The sequence below is a fragment of the Eptatretus burgeri genome, chromosome 2, assembly GCF_056783735.1.
Source record: "Eptatretus burgeri isolate ZD-2024b chromosome 2, Ebu_testis_v1, whole genome shotgun sequence".
NCBI classification, from domain to species: domain Eukaryota; kingdom Metazoa; phylum Chordata; class Myxini; order Myxiniformes; family Myxinidae; genus Eptatretus; species Eptatretus burgeri.
The window spans coordinates 13373115-13389807 of NC_140962.1; the positions used below are offsets into that span (position 1 = coordinate 13373115).

General features: G+C 47.1%; 1 protein-coding gene across 2 annotated transcripts in view; it reads right to left on the reverse strand.

Annotated features, from left to right (window-relative positions):
* The window catches only part of SPTBN5 (spectrin beta, non-erythrocytic 5), a 325418-nt gene that overhangs the window by 258408 nt on the left and 50317 nt on the right, over positions 1 to 16693 (reverse strand). For both annotated transcript variants that reach the window (XM_085863420.1, XM_085863413.1), the window contains 3 exons: positions 6481 to 6619; positions 5039 to 5265; positions 3577 to 3730 (listed from right to left, as the gene is read on the reverse strand). In XM_085863420.1, the coding sequence (XP_085719546.1) occupies positions 3577 to 3730; positions 5039 to 5265; positions 6481 to 6619 (520 nt within the window). The remainder of the gene's footprint in view (positions 1 to 3576; positions 3731 to 5038; positions 5266 to 6480; positions 6620 to 16693) is intronic.

The following is a 16693-nucleotide window of genomic DNA, read 5'->3' on the forward strand; positions in this document are numbered from 1 at the left end:
ACATGGAGAGGTTGAGAGCCAAGTGTTATCAATTTAGTGAAGAAGCGGAAGGTTTGGAGGAGTGGAAGAAGTACTGAGAGGCGTTTAGAGGAATTTCAGAAGTTTTGTGTGGAAGGACATCAGGAAAGGGTGCATCGCCGAGGGAGAGAAACCAGGCATGTGGACGGAGGAGGTTGTGAAGGCAGTTGGTGAAAAGGAGGTTTGGAAGAGGATAGATAAGATCAGCAATCGAGGGAGGCAGCCAGATGCGGGGCTGCTACACCTGTATGGGCAGAAGAAGAAAGCAGCATTGAGAGCTGTGGAAAAGGTGAGGAATGGTATGGAAGAGGAGGTGTACAACAAGTTGGAAGAGAATGGTGAGAGAAAGAAGACAATAAATTGACTCAAGACAATGATGAGGATGGAAAGGACATGAAGGGGTCTGGTCATTCAGGTTGGTGGCAGGAGGTGAGTGTCAGAGAGGGGGCAGAATTGAAGGTGTGGTAAGGATATTTCAAGGAGCTGTTGAACTGGGAAGGAAGCAACAGTGAGCTGGAGCCACCATGTTATGTGGAGGGGAAAGTGGACTTTGTGGAAATCACAGAGGAGGAAGTGCAGACAGCATTGAAAAGGATGAAGAAGGGAAGAGCGCCGAGCATTGATGAGGTGTGTCCAGAAATGATAATTGCAGTGGGGAGAAGTCAGAGTCAGATGGAAAAAAAAGGACTGTTGAATGTATCTATGAATGAGGGTTCAATTCCAGAGGGTTGGGGGACAGGGCTAATTGTGCCAATATCGAAGAGGAAAGGGGATGATCAAGATATGAGAAAGTACAGGGGCATTACACTCCTTATGCTTCAGTCACATTTGGCTCGGCGGCCACAGGGTCTAAAAAATCTACGGCCACTAGCAATTATAGGGCGGCCGCAGTATTTCCACGTTCACACAATGTAGCAGTCACATATGGTTTTTTTGGGGAGCTGCACGGGGTATTTAGAAATTGTGGAGACCGAAAACGTGGGGGTGCCGTACGGTCTTTGATTTGATGTCGCACGGTGACCTTAGGGCGTCCCTGCGGCGGCCATAGAATTTTCAAGGCAGACGCAAGGTGCCCGCAAGGCGAACGCGGAAATAGTGCGGCCGCCGTAATTTTTTGGGGGTTGGCAAAATTCATTTTTCATTGATAAGAGCCTACGGAAAACGCACGAATAACGCAAGCCCACCGTACGCCCTACGTACGGTCGACGTGGAACACATCTACGTCATGGCTACGGCTTGTCAAATTGCTATGGCCAACCTAGAAATGAAAAAAGTTATAACTCCGCGCTATAATTCCACGGAGACCCCTACGGCCTGTAAAAGATAGCCATACGGCATAGGGCCACCCTGAGGCCACCTCACAAACTCTGCAGCCGCCGCACGTTTCTGTCAATTCAGGGGGGTCCGGCCGCCGTATCCTAGCGTTGGAGCAAATGTGACTCATGCTTAAGTCATGTTATGAAGGTGCTGGAGTGGATTCTGTATGGGAGGATGAGGATGAGTGTGTATATGGAGATAGGAGAAGAGCAGCAGTGGTTTATCGAAAGGGTAGAGGGATGATGGGTGGGATGTTCGTGTTGAGACAGCTGGTGGAAAAGAGGTTGGAGGTGCAAGGTGAGCTGGTATTGGGCTTTGTGGACATGGAGAAGGCCTACGACACTGTCCCAAGAGAGATGGTGATGGTGACACAGATAGATGGGAGTGCCTGAAGCAGAAGTCAGTTTGGTGGAAGGGATGTATGAGGGAACAAAGGGAAGAGTTTTGGTTTATCCTTGGATGTCTGAGGAGTTTAGTATGAGCATCGGTTTGAGGCAGGGAAGCTCTCTCAGCCCATTCATGTTTATCATGGTGATGGAGCTGGTAAGCAGGAAAGTGAGCTTGAGGGGTAGTATGAGGAGGATCCTGCACGTGGAATATCTGGTTGTTGTGGTGGAGAGTGGGTGAGAGATACAGGAAGTTCTGGGGGAGTGGAAGGAGGAATTTGAGAAACATGGGCTGAAGATGAGTATGGAGAAGTCCGAGGTGATGTGGGTCAGGCAGCAGAGAAAATATATGAATATCAGGTGAGAGGGGAAGCAGATCAGAAAAAGAAATAGGTTTGAGAATTTGGGAGGAACAGTGACCGAGGAAGGTAATTCCAAGGAAGAGGTGCGGAAGAAGATTCAGGTGGGTGTGAATGCATGGAGGAGAGTAGAGGGAGTAATGGCAGACAGAAAGATATCTAGAAAATTGAAAGGGAAGGTTCTCATGTCTTCTCTAACGCCAGCCTGCTTTTACGGTCTGCAGATGGTGACACCGACAGAGAGAAAACAGAGGCTGCAAGTTTGTGAGAACAACTGGGTCAGGAGGATTGTGGGAGTGAAGAGGGTGGATATAAGGGGATGGATGAACTGAGAGAGGAGATTGGTGTGCAGATGAGCTTGACGGGGGGGGGGGGATTGGTGAAATGCCGGCTGAGATGAACTGGACACTTGGTGTGGATGGGGGAAGAGAGAATGCCAAAAGAGTGGATAGGTTGAGGGAGCAAGATAAGAGGAAAAGAGGTAGATCACGGTTGAGATGTGAGGATTGTGCGAGGAGAGATATCAGTAAGGTAGGGGTGGTTTGAGTGCAGAGGGAGTTGGCTGAGGACAGAGGGAGGTGGAGGAGTATCATGGTCAATGCAGGGCAGAAGCTTGGTGTCATCAGACCTCACCTCTTGTAAAGGGAAGAGGAGGAGAAGAATAAGGAGAGAAGAAAAAGAAGATTGGGAGGAGATTTCATTGAAAAGAAGAAGGGAAAAGGGGATGTACTCATATGTGACATGTAAAATGGAAAGATTGGTCACGGTTAGAGGGGGGAGGTTTGGAGCCACATAAACCAGCTGTTGAATGTTGTGTGGACCCTGCAATATGCTCAGATGTTTAGAATGCCTTGAAATTGTGGTTGTTCCCCCATAGCTGTTGGGGAGAAATGCTACAAAATGATTCAGTTAGTCGTAAAAAGGCATGTATTATAGAACCATAAGTTGAATCCAATGACTGCAATTGTTGATTGGACAAAGTTTCAGGCCTGATGTTTCAACCAGAGTGGTCTTCACCTGGGACCATGTGACATTAAATTGTCGGATATGCCTTCTGTTTCCATAATATATGGTTGTTCAATAAATCTCAGAGACATCAAATGAAACTTTAAATACTGGGATGCTTGACCCACTGGAGGAGCATTATATTTGCATCTATTTACCTCATATATTAGTATGATCTGTATGGCAAAGTTATTGAATCAAAAGTTAACTCTTGGGAAAGTTACAATTAAATCCTTTGTGTGCACATTATTTTTGACAATAAAGATAGCTAAACGTTCCTTTTGAAGGGCAGCCTGCCCCTAATGCAGTTCCTTTGAAGACAGGCAATGTGCAGACAATGTGCAGACAAACAACTGCTCATTTTGCATTTTTGCATTAAATGTCTTTCGAACAGATGGTAGACATTTGATAAAGGTAGACGAGTAATGAAAAAAGGGCAATAAAGTAAGAAAAAGATTCAATGAAGTGCATCACAAATAGAAAAAGATAACCTTGTGCTTCTGGCTAAGAGCAATGATCTTTTTGTGATCGCAGCACAAGGGTGTAGCCTGCATCATCCGTAGTTGTTCGGATATCCAGGCCTGCTCTTCTTCACAATCTCGTACAAAGGTGAGACCATTCCATGTCTCCTCCAGCTCACCACGTCTATACCGGACAAACCCGCACCTCATTACACAGTACGAAACTTCCATGTCCATTCTTTCGGACACCATCTCAAGGTGCACCCTAAATCAATTCAACAATGTAATTACACCATTATCACACAGCATTTTTGAAAGAGACCTTTTCCATTGCACCAAATTTCCCTCATATCTCAGGAACATGTCCAACCGAAAAAGAGTCAAATCCTTTCTCGGGCATTCTCAGCTCATAATTGTCTGAACTTGGAAAAATGACGGCACTTCCCCCAAACTCAGCAACTGTGTTTGCCTCGTCTAATCGTCCTGTATTGTATCTCATCTGTATGTCCATGTGTGTGTGTGTGTGTGTGAGTGAGTGGCAGCTGTTATGAGCCTTAGATCTTGAATTTTTTTTAAAAAAACAGGAATTCCTTCACAGTTAATGGAATATATAGCTTTACAATGTGGGCTGGTGCTACGACATCCCATCTTGTTCCCATGGAAGCAGTTCAATTCAAAGCACTGAATGTAATTGTTATGTCTTGGAAGGTCCGTAAGGCACATGGCGTGCTGCAATGCAGGATGTCTTTACAGACAGTTTATAGCCTCACAATTTTTGATCACCGCTCTTCCTATATTGCCTTCCTCCTCTTTCAGCCCTTCATTCCCCTCTACCCCCATCCCTTTGACCAGATTGTGTATGTTACCCTCAATAGATCTCAGCTTTTTAATAATCTGCTCTATTTTGTCATTCTTTTCTCTCATCCTCAAAAGTCATCCTTCAGTCTGTCTGGTCAAATTATAATTATCTCCATTACTTTCACATCCACCTCCATCAAATATAGTCCAGAAGGATCCTTGAATTTTTTTTTTCTTCTTGTTGACCCTCTCCATCTCTGTGTCCATCGACAGCTTTGTCAATACATACTTCTCTGGTCTATCTGTGTGCCTTGTGTGCAAGTTCACCTCTTACTATCTGTCATCTCTCTCTTCCACGAGCCTTGACCTCTGTATAACAATTCGAAAGTCATCGATTTCAAGAGAGTAAACTGGATATGATGTTTTTGCAAAACTTTTTTTTTTGTTTTTTTTGTTTTCGCAATGGGTACACTTTGGAGAAGACCTTTTAGAGAAACATCGCTTGATTGAAAATGTAAACAAAGAGGAAGACAATTATGTACATAAAAGCCAACAATAAATAAATTAATATCACAAAGAAGAACTTGAGGTTTGATTTACAGCATATCACCATTTTAAGAAAACAAAATTGAAAATTAAACATTTCCCATTGTTTGCAATTTGCAGTCATATCTTTTGGAGGAAGTTTTCCCACCGATGCTTGTTTGCTGCACAGAGCCTGTCATATGTGAGATGGAGTGCTTTGGCCTTGGATTGAAGCTCTTGCAAATTCTCGCTGTCACTTTCGATTTTCACCCGTCGGTCCAACTGCTTCACAGCCTCACCAGGAACACTGAGTTCGCTCTCCAGTAAGTCTTGCCGATCCAACAGTGCTTTGGTTGCGGTCAGGTGTTCGCCAAGCTCACCTGTGCTAGCTTGAGCCTGGGTGGCACAACCAAAGTATTTGATCTCAATATTATGACGACTTCATTATGCTTTCTTAATTATAATCAAAGCCACATATCTTGTTAGTTTTCTTATGAAAACAATAAACCTTGGAATAGTGTTATATTTACTCTGTATATCCATTTTCTCTGGTGTCTTTGGGGACTTGTATGCAATGTTACTTTAATAACACAAATAGAACATAATTGTGCTACAATCCACAAATAAACAGTCATTATAAAATGTACAACTTGATTAAAAATCACAGAAAAAATATTAGAAAGGGAAGGAGGAAGGATGCCAGCTTGTGTGGACATTGGGAGAGTGGGTGGAGGGGGGAGTACAAAATAAATAAATTCTTCAACGAGCATGCATTCACACCTTTGCTGACTTGGTCACTCAAATGGCTGTTGCGGCATCAGCAATGCGTATAATAAAACTAGAATGGCACTCGGTAGAACGCATACCTCTGCCAGGCTGAACAGTTTATGGTTAATATCCCACTGACAGGAGGTATCTGCATCCGGACCTTAACTAATCTCCCAGTTGCGAAGAATCACTTAGAAAAAGTCCTCGTCACATACCCAAACAGTCCACCAATTTTTGTCCAAATCCGTCCTCAACCTTTTGAGATATAGTGCTACATATCGTTTCTGGTCGTATCAATAGTGAGGAATCAATTTTTAAAATTCTCGTCTCCAGATCTGGATCTTCACCAAAATCAAATCAATTCGTATTGTCACACACCCAAACCTGTCCACCAAATTTCGTCTGAATATGTCCATAACTTTGAGATATCCTGCTCACAGACAAACAAACAGACAGACAAACAGGGGTGAAATCGTAACCTCGATTCACCTTCAGTTGCAGAGATGATAAAAATCCAATTAAGAGCATTCAAGTTGAACAATATTGAAGCTAAAAAGCATATATGCATTAAATGGAAGGTCTTGAACAACTGCAAAGAATATTGTGTTGGAACACTTCCTCAGTATTGACTTGGAAGTGGTAATTGTGTGCAGTAAAATAATACAAAAACGTCATTTTCATTGAAGTTAGCAACGGTAGGGTGCAACATAGAGAGGGATTTCAAAGTTACAGTCAAGAAGTCAAGAAATCACTCAATGCCAAACTCAGGACTCGGCAGCATACGAACAGTAATTGATATGACTCGTACTTGGTTGCTCAACCCGGCAATACATTTTTACACACCATGAGCCGGTTTAACTCGACAGAGAGAGTGTCCATGTCTTGTGCAAGGTGGAGAGAAGCACAACGCTTTTCCAATGCCGTCTGCTTCAGCTGCAGCTGCTGCCCAAGGGCTTTCCACTGCAGCACAACAATGTCTCGCCTGTACGTGAACAACACACCATTAAGCAGTTAATGCAACTTCAGTAAATTTCCCAGTAATTTAGATGGACGCAGCCAAGTCTTGCTTTTGTGGCTCTGTTATTGGCTTTGAAAAGCATGTGACATAAATATCTTCCATATATCCATTCGGAGACCCAAAGAGACAAAACACCGCTGTCTCCCCCAGAAATTGTGCAACTTACTAATGTTGAAGTTGAAGCTTAATGATGAATTTTCCCACAATAATGTAAAGTGAAAAATTGTACAATCATCAGATTCAGCAATTCTCTTTTTGGATAGGAGTTTAGTTTCCCATTAAGAGATAACAAACATTCGATGTACAGTGGATAAAAGAAACACGAAAAGCGAGGAAGAAACGAGAAGCACGAAGTTGAAGAAAGGCCAATTTGTAATCGCCTAAAATATGACTCCATTCACACGTTTGTAGATCATCTACAGGAGAAGTCGCTATTATATTTCTCAACAATATTATTTAAAAAAAAAAAATTGTCAAAAACAATAGACTCCTCACACCAAAAAAAATTCAAGTAACAAAAGGTTTTCAGACCTGTATCATTTCATGGTGGATTCAAACTTGTTTATAGCAAATTGATCTGTACAATAAATGAACAAACATTATGGCAGTGGAAGCTGAAGTTAAGTTTGTCATGGCTGTCTGAAATGAGGGCGCAACTTGTCATTGACTACAGTTTACAAGTGGTCACACACAAGAATACATTGGCAGAAACGAACTACTACGAGGTTCCAGATGAATCAGTGAAGATTAAATGAACAGAGCTGGAGCTGAGAGAAGAAGGAAATCATCCTCCACTGCAATCCGTATTCTGCGCATAAAGCATGGAGGGCTAACGGTAAAGGAGAAAGATTCATGAAACATTCTTTAACCAAGACCACTACCAGTTGATCGTGAGAATTTGGGTCGATTTGGTGACTACAAACATTTCATCCTCATCACCAAAATGACAGCATACTGTTCCTGAAGAGGTGTTTGTAATCCTTGGATGACTGAAATGAAATCTCTCCCTGAACTATCCAATCAGACGGTACCTTTACAATGCCCGAGAAAGATCATTGTGTGGAAGATGATTGTACCTGCAAGCAAAGGGATTCTGAGTAATTCCCAATTGAACCATCTCAATGGTGTGAGCAAATTTATTTGGCGCTAAATAATGGTGAGCGCTTCTTAAATTAACTTTGATCACATATGTGTATATATATATATATATATATATATATATATATATATATATATATATATATATATATATATATATATATATATATATATATATATATATATATATATATATATATATATATATATACACACACATATACATATATTGTTGTTGGCTGGGGTTCGGTGGCGATGAACGACCACAAGGTGGAGCAGGTGAGTCGTCTCCCACCGAACACCCGGAATTTAGGTCGTGACTCTCGGACAACTCCGAAAGTTCACGGGTCACTTAGATTCTTAGAGGACTGTAGTCGCCAATATTTCGACGGCGTAAGGTAGGGTCCACTTGTCCAATTCCAATTTACCGAAGTACTCACACCGTCCAACTACCGGGGAAACCACACCCTCGGCCGACTTTGTCCGAATCGAGTTGCTATCACCGACTCGGATACGGCGTAACCGAGCGGAAGTTACCAAAGCCGTGCCGGACCAAATGAACAATTTACGGCACGAACGGCTTTACTATTTCTCAATACGCACCTTGTGAGGCCAATGAGAGAAAGCACAGAAAACGAGCTGGTACATTTAACAGGGGTTTATTTATAACAATAATCGGGGAGGGGGGGGCACCAAAAGAGCAGAGTTATCCGAATAAGAAAATGTAATTTACAAGGAAAGGAAAACACTTATACAATTCTACGTACAGACGGGGCACACACACACACACACACACACACACACACACACACACACACACACACACACACACACACACACACACACACACACACACACACACACACAACTGGACCCTGTGGGTATATTCGGAAGAGCCGGGCCGGGGTACCTGTCCCGCCTCGTGCGGTCACACCGACCTAAACCACCACGGTGGGAATCGAATCCACGCCCTTGGCGTTGTCAGCACCAAGACTGGGGACCGCTCAACAACAACCACAGACCACACCGCAATAGCCACCAGGACTGCAGACCGCCCAACAACGACCACAGACCGCTCCGCAATCGCCACGAACACTCTGTCTGCCGTCCTCTCGTCTCTTTTTCTCTCCAGGTGGGAGGGGTTTCTTTCCTCGCCACTCGCCTCCTGATTGGACGAGGGGTTTTCAGATGACTCGTGGTCAGCCTCCGGATTGGCTGGGATGCGCGTGTGGTGCTCGCCCTTCACTCATTGGCTGGAGGAAATGGTCCATGCCCTTCCTTGGAGCGGAGCCTCGATCTGAAGTGACGGAGGCTCCGCCCACGCCATCAGCCAAAAACATGTGGGCAATGGCGACTGGGTCAAGTGAGGGATGGTGGCATTGTTGTTGTAGTTGTAGTTGTTGTGGTTGTTGTAAAAATAACTCACGGCACACACACGAAATTCCCATTAGACAGAAGGAGGGATTCTAACTATAAACACATACTTATCGAAATAACTGAACTATGGGGACTCTGGCTGTTTGTGTGCACAAGGTTTCCAAATCCGCAATATATACATATACAGTTATCCCCCATTTATCACGGGGGTTACGTTCCAAACCCCTCCCCACTCCCACGTGATAAGTGAAAATCCGCGATGAATGGATGCCTCCCCCCCCCCCCCAAAAAAAAAAAAAAAAAAAATCGACTCATCTGGTCTGGTCGGCTTGGCAGTGATCAGGTTCGAGGTGCCGGAGATTGACTCGTCTGGTCTGGTCGGCTTGGCAGTGATCGGGTTTGAGGTGCCGGAGATCGACTTGTCTGGTCTGGTCGGTTTGGCAGTGCTCGTCCAACCACAGCAAACCTTTTTCCTTTCCAAAGCATATCTAGCACCTTAACCTTCTCCTGGAGTGTCAGGACCTTCCTCTGGCGCTTCGGTTCCTTGCCAGAAGCCTTAGAAGGTGCAGGGCATCTGGGCGGCATCGTAGGGCTTGGAGAAAAAACGTAGAAATATTTGAAGTTCACAAGCGAAACTTTGTCTTGTGCGTTGTGTGACTGGTCGAGCACCACGCATTATAATTTATTGCTTAAATAATTTATATTTTATATATTATTACCGCGATATACCGGGGGAATCCGCAAAAAAAATTAGTTAGGTTCCGAGGGAAAAACCCGCGATGAACCGGGGGCGCGATAGGTGAACCGCGATATAGCGGGAGATTACTGTATATACATACACATTCGCACATATATATATATATATATATATATATATATATATATATATATATATATATATATATATATACATACATACAAACATATATAGTGTTACGAATTCGCGCCTGCCGGCGTGCGATCGGCCGCGTACCTCTAATCGCAAGCGCGTCGCCCACCGGACGGACAATTCAGTCGTGACCATCCTGGAACTATCGCCAGAAACCAGTCACGGGTGGGGGTTTAACCTCACCACAGCCCAGTCCGCATACGACCCGCACGAAATAGGGTCACTCGCCAAATATCGAAATACCTAAGTACTCGCGCGGGTAACCAATCGAGGGGCCGTAACTCGCCGCAGGTCGGCTTGGGACACGAACCGCTTAAGCGGTTCATTCCGTTCTACAGCGATAACCGAGCGGATATTATCGCCGACCTCGACGGATCCGATTCTCCTTACTGGGTGTTTAAAACCCATCTAATTATTCTGCGATGCAAGATGGCATTTTCAATGGGGAATAGAGGATGCAACGAACGGGATACATTTCACAAGCAAGGACATTTATTCATTATCTACACGTATACAGGCAAGGCAGTCATGCAATGTACAAGAAACAAATAGAAAGCGTTACCACAGACGACAATGAGAATGTACATGCACAGTCACCACAGTTTTACTTAACAGACGGCACCACGACAACATTCATTCAAAAACCCAAAAGAAACACAAGAAAAGACCCCGTCACAGACAAGGGGGTCAGGCTGGACCACTTGGGTCTTTATGGCACGGGACCTGGGAGACCGAATGGGTCCCGCAAGACCGTAGCAGGTTACCTGCACCCTCGAGGTGCCTCGATGGTCGGCGAGCTCTCTCTGGCACTCTCCTCCTCGGAGGGGCAGGTTCATGCCCCACAGCCGGCAGAGCCGCGCCTCCCGTCCGCGTCTCCGGTACGTCGCCCGGACTCTCCACCGACCCATGCCTCTGGTGTACGGGTCGCTCCACAGACCCAGAGACCAAGAGACCAAGACAAGACCAGACCAAGAGAAGGGCGCAAAATGAAGAGAGGACACCAGACCAGGAGAAGAGCGCCAACGAAGAGGAGGAGACCAGACCAGGAGAAGAGCGCAAACGAAGAAGAGGAGGAGACCAGACCAGGAGAAGAGCACCAACGAAGAGGAGGAGAGCAAGGCTTGAGGCTGTCCGCCTTATATAGCCTGGGGCTCCGCCCTTCGCCCTCCCCATTTTCGGCTCCGCCTGCCTTCGAGAAGCTTCTCGAAAAGGGGAATTTCTCAACTCCGACCGCCTCACTCCTCGTATCCACCAATCGCGAGCGAGCCGCCTCGCCCTTCTCGTCACACCAGCCTCGGAGAAAAAAGGCGGTAAAAAAACCCACACTCATCATTGGAGGTTTCATTTCCTAGTTCTTTTACGCCCGCGTTCTCGGACCCCTTTTGAACGCGGAAAGGGTCGTAGCGTGGTCTGTGGAGGATGGTGTTTGCAAGCTGGCGTAGTGGTGAGGATGGTTAAATGGTGGTGGTGTTGATGTGGCGATCGTAGCGTGGTTGGCGTTGTGGCGTAGTTGGGGGCTGTTGTGTTTTTGGCGTCGTGGTTTGTTGTAATGGTGGGCGAGATATGTCAGTTCAAAATAACGACAGAGAAAGAAAAACACTATCTCAAAGGGTCACAGCCCGGTGAACACGAATAATCCCCATTAAACAATGGTGGGGAAATCTAACTGAACACAGACTTATCGATCTAACTGAACTAAGGACCTTTATGGTGTTCTGCGAATTTCCACAGCCGTAACAATATATATATATATATATATATATATATATATATATATATATATATATATATATATATATATATATATATATATATATATACATATATATATATACAATCGCCTGGAATATAGATCACCGCCCGGATAACTCCGAGCGACGGGTGCTTGTACAAGAACCGAAATACGCCAATCGGCGGATCACGTGGGGTAGGGTCAATTGCCAATCTTCAATGTACCTAAATATCAACGTGATCCAACTACCGTGGTATTCCACCCTCGACGGAACTTGTATAGAACAAACCGCCGAGGCGAGCTTGTCTGTGCGCGATTCCAAGCAGCGTAATCGCCGAGAACCGTCGGTCCAAATGTCACCCTATTACGGCAAACCAACGGCTTTCTAACTCCCAACACACGAAATGTTCAGTCAATGAGGGAATGGACGCAACGAGCAGGTTTACTTTAACACAAGGACATTTATTATAATGAAACGCGTATGCAATTAAATAAGGCAAAACACGTGTGCAATTATACAAGCAACAAAAGCACGACAAAAGAACAACCGTCTACTTATTATGTAGTCATTTACACTTAACAGCAGTTCCAACTTATTAGAAGGGCCCACGGACACACACACACACACACACACACACACACACACACACACACACACACACACACACACACACACACGAAATGGTGGCTGAGGCCTTTAATCACAAGCTCTAGCTCGGAGGACAGGTGAGCTGAAACTCAGAGCTTGACTCGAACCTTTCCACCTCGTGTGGTCTTCAACTTGTCCGGACCCAGGCTCCAGGGAGAGCGAGCTGGATCCAATCGCCGCGATCCTTCCCGAGCTCCTGCGAATCCTCCCTCGCTTCTCAACACGTGCCGGTGAGACGAGGCGCCAATCCTTCCTGTCGATGCGTCGCTTCCCAAGGATCCAACTCCAAGAAGTGGCCGATGCGTCACACCAAGCCGGGAAACAAAATGGAGAACGAAAAGCTCCACGAACCAAGAAGAAGAGGAAGAAGAGAAAGAAGCCTCCACTCGCAGCTCGAGCCGAACAACTGGCTCAAGTTCCTTCCAAAACAAAGCAGCAGCCGAAGCTCACTGAGCCAGCCGAAGCAGAAAGCTTCCGAAGGCCTCACACCAAGCAAGCCAAGCAGGACCCGACGGCTGAACGACTGCTCTCTCTAAAGCAAAAAGCTTACTCCTCCCATGGGACTCAGCACACGAACTCTGCCACGGGACTCCCACGAACTCTGCCACGGGATTCCCACGAACTCAGCCCTACCACGGGACTCTTTTTGAACAAAGAAAAGATGTCCTCTTTATCCTTTGCACCCCCTCCCCCGCACCCGGCGTGACTCATGCCCTCGTGATCCACCCCTTGCTCAACCACGGGTGGGAGGGAGTTGTTGACGTCACGGGATGGCAGGGTTCTTCTTCCTCTTCGTAGAAGAGGGGGAAGGACGTCTCCATTGTTTCGTTCCATAACTATTAAATCGATCCGCAGCGCATCTAATCGATGTTTGAACATTTAAACAATGGAAGGTGAGCTATCTAGGGAACATGCACTTATCGACATAGTTGATGAAGGGAACCTGGATGTTGTGTGCGATTGAATTCCAAATTCGCAACACTACCCTCTCCCCTTTTTACAGACTCGTCCCGAGTCGTCAAATTTTCATGTGACCAGCATGTGTAAGTTTTCCCTGAGTACGTTCTTCCTTCGGATCCCTGAGTGCGACATTTCTTTATACGTGTTCCAAAAATAAATAACCTCATGCACTGCGTAACTAACTAAACCAACTCTCAGACTCATTCGGACAACTTAACTAAAATTGCTGGCGCTAAAACAAACATGCAGGCGGGGGTTCCACGTATTTACAATCTTAACTTATCTATTACATTACACTAACCATGGCCCAGGACTTGTGATCTGTGAAAGGGGAAAGGCAAAAGTCATAGCAAAGTCTTTGGTGTAGGGGAATGGAAGGAGATGGTCGCAAAACACAAAAAATGGACTGGATGCACAGGCTGCCTGCAGGGAAGTCCTCACAAAACTGGATGGTCCTGGCACACATGGTGAATGATGGACACAGGGGCAAACGCAAACAAGGGCTAGCAGGCATGGGGTCATGGCAGAGGCAGGCAACTAGGCATGGCAAGGTAAGCCCATGCAGAACAGGCAGCTGCAGCACAACAGGCCGGCAGGTGAAGCTGGCCGGCCTCTAGTGTGGTTCCATCAGGTCTGGAGGGAGTGTGGTGGTGCCGGCCGCTCTGAAGGCGGGCTCAGACGTAGCCTACTGTCTCCCCCCACTCTATCGCCTTTGCCTGTCTCTGTCCATACCCACTCCCTTAATTTGCCACACAACACAACAAAATTTAGCCCCTCTTTATTTTTATTTCCCTTTTATAATTGTCTCCCGAACCCCCTTTATTGTCTTTGTCCGGCAAGCCTATCATGTCCACCTAGCCAACTCCCAACCCCTACGTTCCCTCTCTGGAGGGGAATAGGGAGAGCTGGCGTTCTGTCTTGAGGCCCAATTAAGCCTCAGAATGGCCTCCTCAGAGTTCAGCGATCTACCAAGGTGAGTTCAGCGGCCTACAACGAGCGAAGGGAATGATGGTGCGAAGGGGTACATCTCCTATCTACCCTAACATTCATTAACCTGAAACGACCCCGGGACTTTCCAAAAACGCCTCACACTTTAAAATTATATGTTCTAAAAACCATGATTCCCGTCGCCTGTGTTGGTGCCCATTATAAGTTTGGGCCTTGCCCTCAAATTTTCATACGTGCACTCGCACAATTTCCTGGCTGGGCAGCGTGGCTCAACTGGCAGGAACTCCCCCTCTGCTGAACTCTAACCATGGCACCCCAGGCCCGCAGGCTGCCACCGAGCCCAGCTGCTCCCTATAACGTGGGGGGTTGCCCTCTCTGGCATTGCCCCCCCTCCGATGCCCACGTGGCATGTTGATGCCCCAGGTCCCTTTCCGAGGGTCGCCCGTGCCTACTACACTAGCCCGGCCCCTCTTGAGCCCTTGGCCTACTCTGGCCGATTTGTCCGGTGCCCGGGGTGCCCACTAAACAAAACTCACCTTTCCACAGCCACTCTCCCAGCCGGTCCATGAACTCCTGCACCCTCCCGAACCCCCCTCCAAACGGGTTTCGTGCCTTCTCTCAACACCAACAACAAAACGACCTCCTGTTAGTAAATTTGAATAACCCACTAGCTAACATTAAACTGACCCCGGGGTCACTTGGGTGGGAATCACTCCTCCCCCCAACCAGTCATTCGCATCATGCATACCACATTCGTTCCACTCGCACACTTGGGCCCACTGTCCTACACTCATTCCTCACACACTTTCCATTTCGCAATTCACACCAACACTCCACACTGCCATTCTTCTAACTAAATCCCCTGACTAACTCGTGCTCCCTCGTCATCCCTTAAAACTCATGCACGTTCCATTTACTCTACGTAGCTAAGCTACGTCTCCACGACACATTTCCAGTCTGTCCGTGTCTCCAAAAATTCCATTTCCTAAATCTAAACTAAAATCCCTCTAACTAATCCACTCCACGGGCTCCATGAGGTACAACCCATGTCCCCATGAAGCCGATCTCACTAACTCTAACCCATCCTCCTAACTAGTACTTCCTGTGCCCCCAACAAGGGGGTTTTCCACCCCTTGCCTGGGAATCCTGTTCACCCGAAGCGAGGCTTGCTTTTCTCAACTCTTTTTTTTTTCATAATGCGCACCACCAGCGCGGCTGTGAACTGCCGCGCTCTTTTTCCGTGACATCATGGCAGCTGCTTGCGCCCCGCGCACCTCGTCCCTCTTGGACGGTACCGTCCGGCAGGAATTCCCTTCTGCCGGATTCCAAACACACGTGCAGCCATGACGTCACTCTGCGCATCTCAAAGCAAGCCCCGTGTTTCGAGGGGTTCCCCATGCGAACACATGTGCTCTGCTCGTCGGAGCTTTACAAACACGCTCGCGTGTAGAACCCATCCGGTCCAAATTCCGAATCCAGCCGAGCTTCTGTCCGTTCCCGGGATCGGCTAACATCCACCGCTGGCGTTTCCGGACCGGGTTTCAACTGCGCAGCCGCGCACGTGGTGGCCTTGTGCGTAGTACAGCACGGACCCCACGCTCGCTGCTGTGCAAACCCGGCACGGTGCTCAAAATAGCTGCGGCCGCTACTCGGCCCTTGTCCTTCATCTGGTCCCGTCGTCGTCGCCGTTCAACGCACACACTCCTACATGCCACGACGCTCACACACTCCACCATGGCACTCGGACACGGGGATGCGGTTGCGTTCTCCCGCATACCGACTGTCATCTCCCTCACGAAACAGCGACCTAACCCCCCAAGCCTCGCGTGCACCCATTCACAGCACTCGCCCCTCCTAACTCGCTCGGCACGACCGGGCCCACCTGGTCGAGATCCACTTCAAGGGGGAATATTCCCTCCCCTCGTTCCATAAGGAGGCTATCCGGCTGCTTGCACCGGGTCACGACACATTCCCCGAGCTCCCCCTCATCGTCCTCCACTAACTCTGTGTGTGTATGTTCGTCTTTCACCCCTTCTTTATCGTGCAGTCAGTCAGTCTCTCTACTTTTTCTCTCTCCCGCGTCTGTTATTTCTTTCACTTCCTTTATCTGTCGTCTCTAAGTGTCTCTTACACGTCTCAGTCACCCCATTTAATTTTTCCCTCTGTCACCGTCACTTTCTCTGCCGTTTCGAGTCTCGTCCAACATGTCTCCCCTATTATTTTGTCCACCGCGGGACCGACACAGTCCACACTCCCCCTCAGCTCGTTTGCTCCAACACGTGGCGCCGCCATTTTGAGCTCCACTGCCCGCGTTTCGCTCCTCTCAATTGTCATTCTGCCCGCCTGCAGGCATCGCCCCACGCTCTGCATTTCACCCCGCAGTGT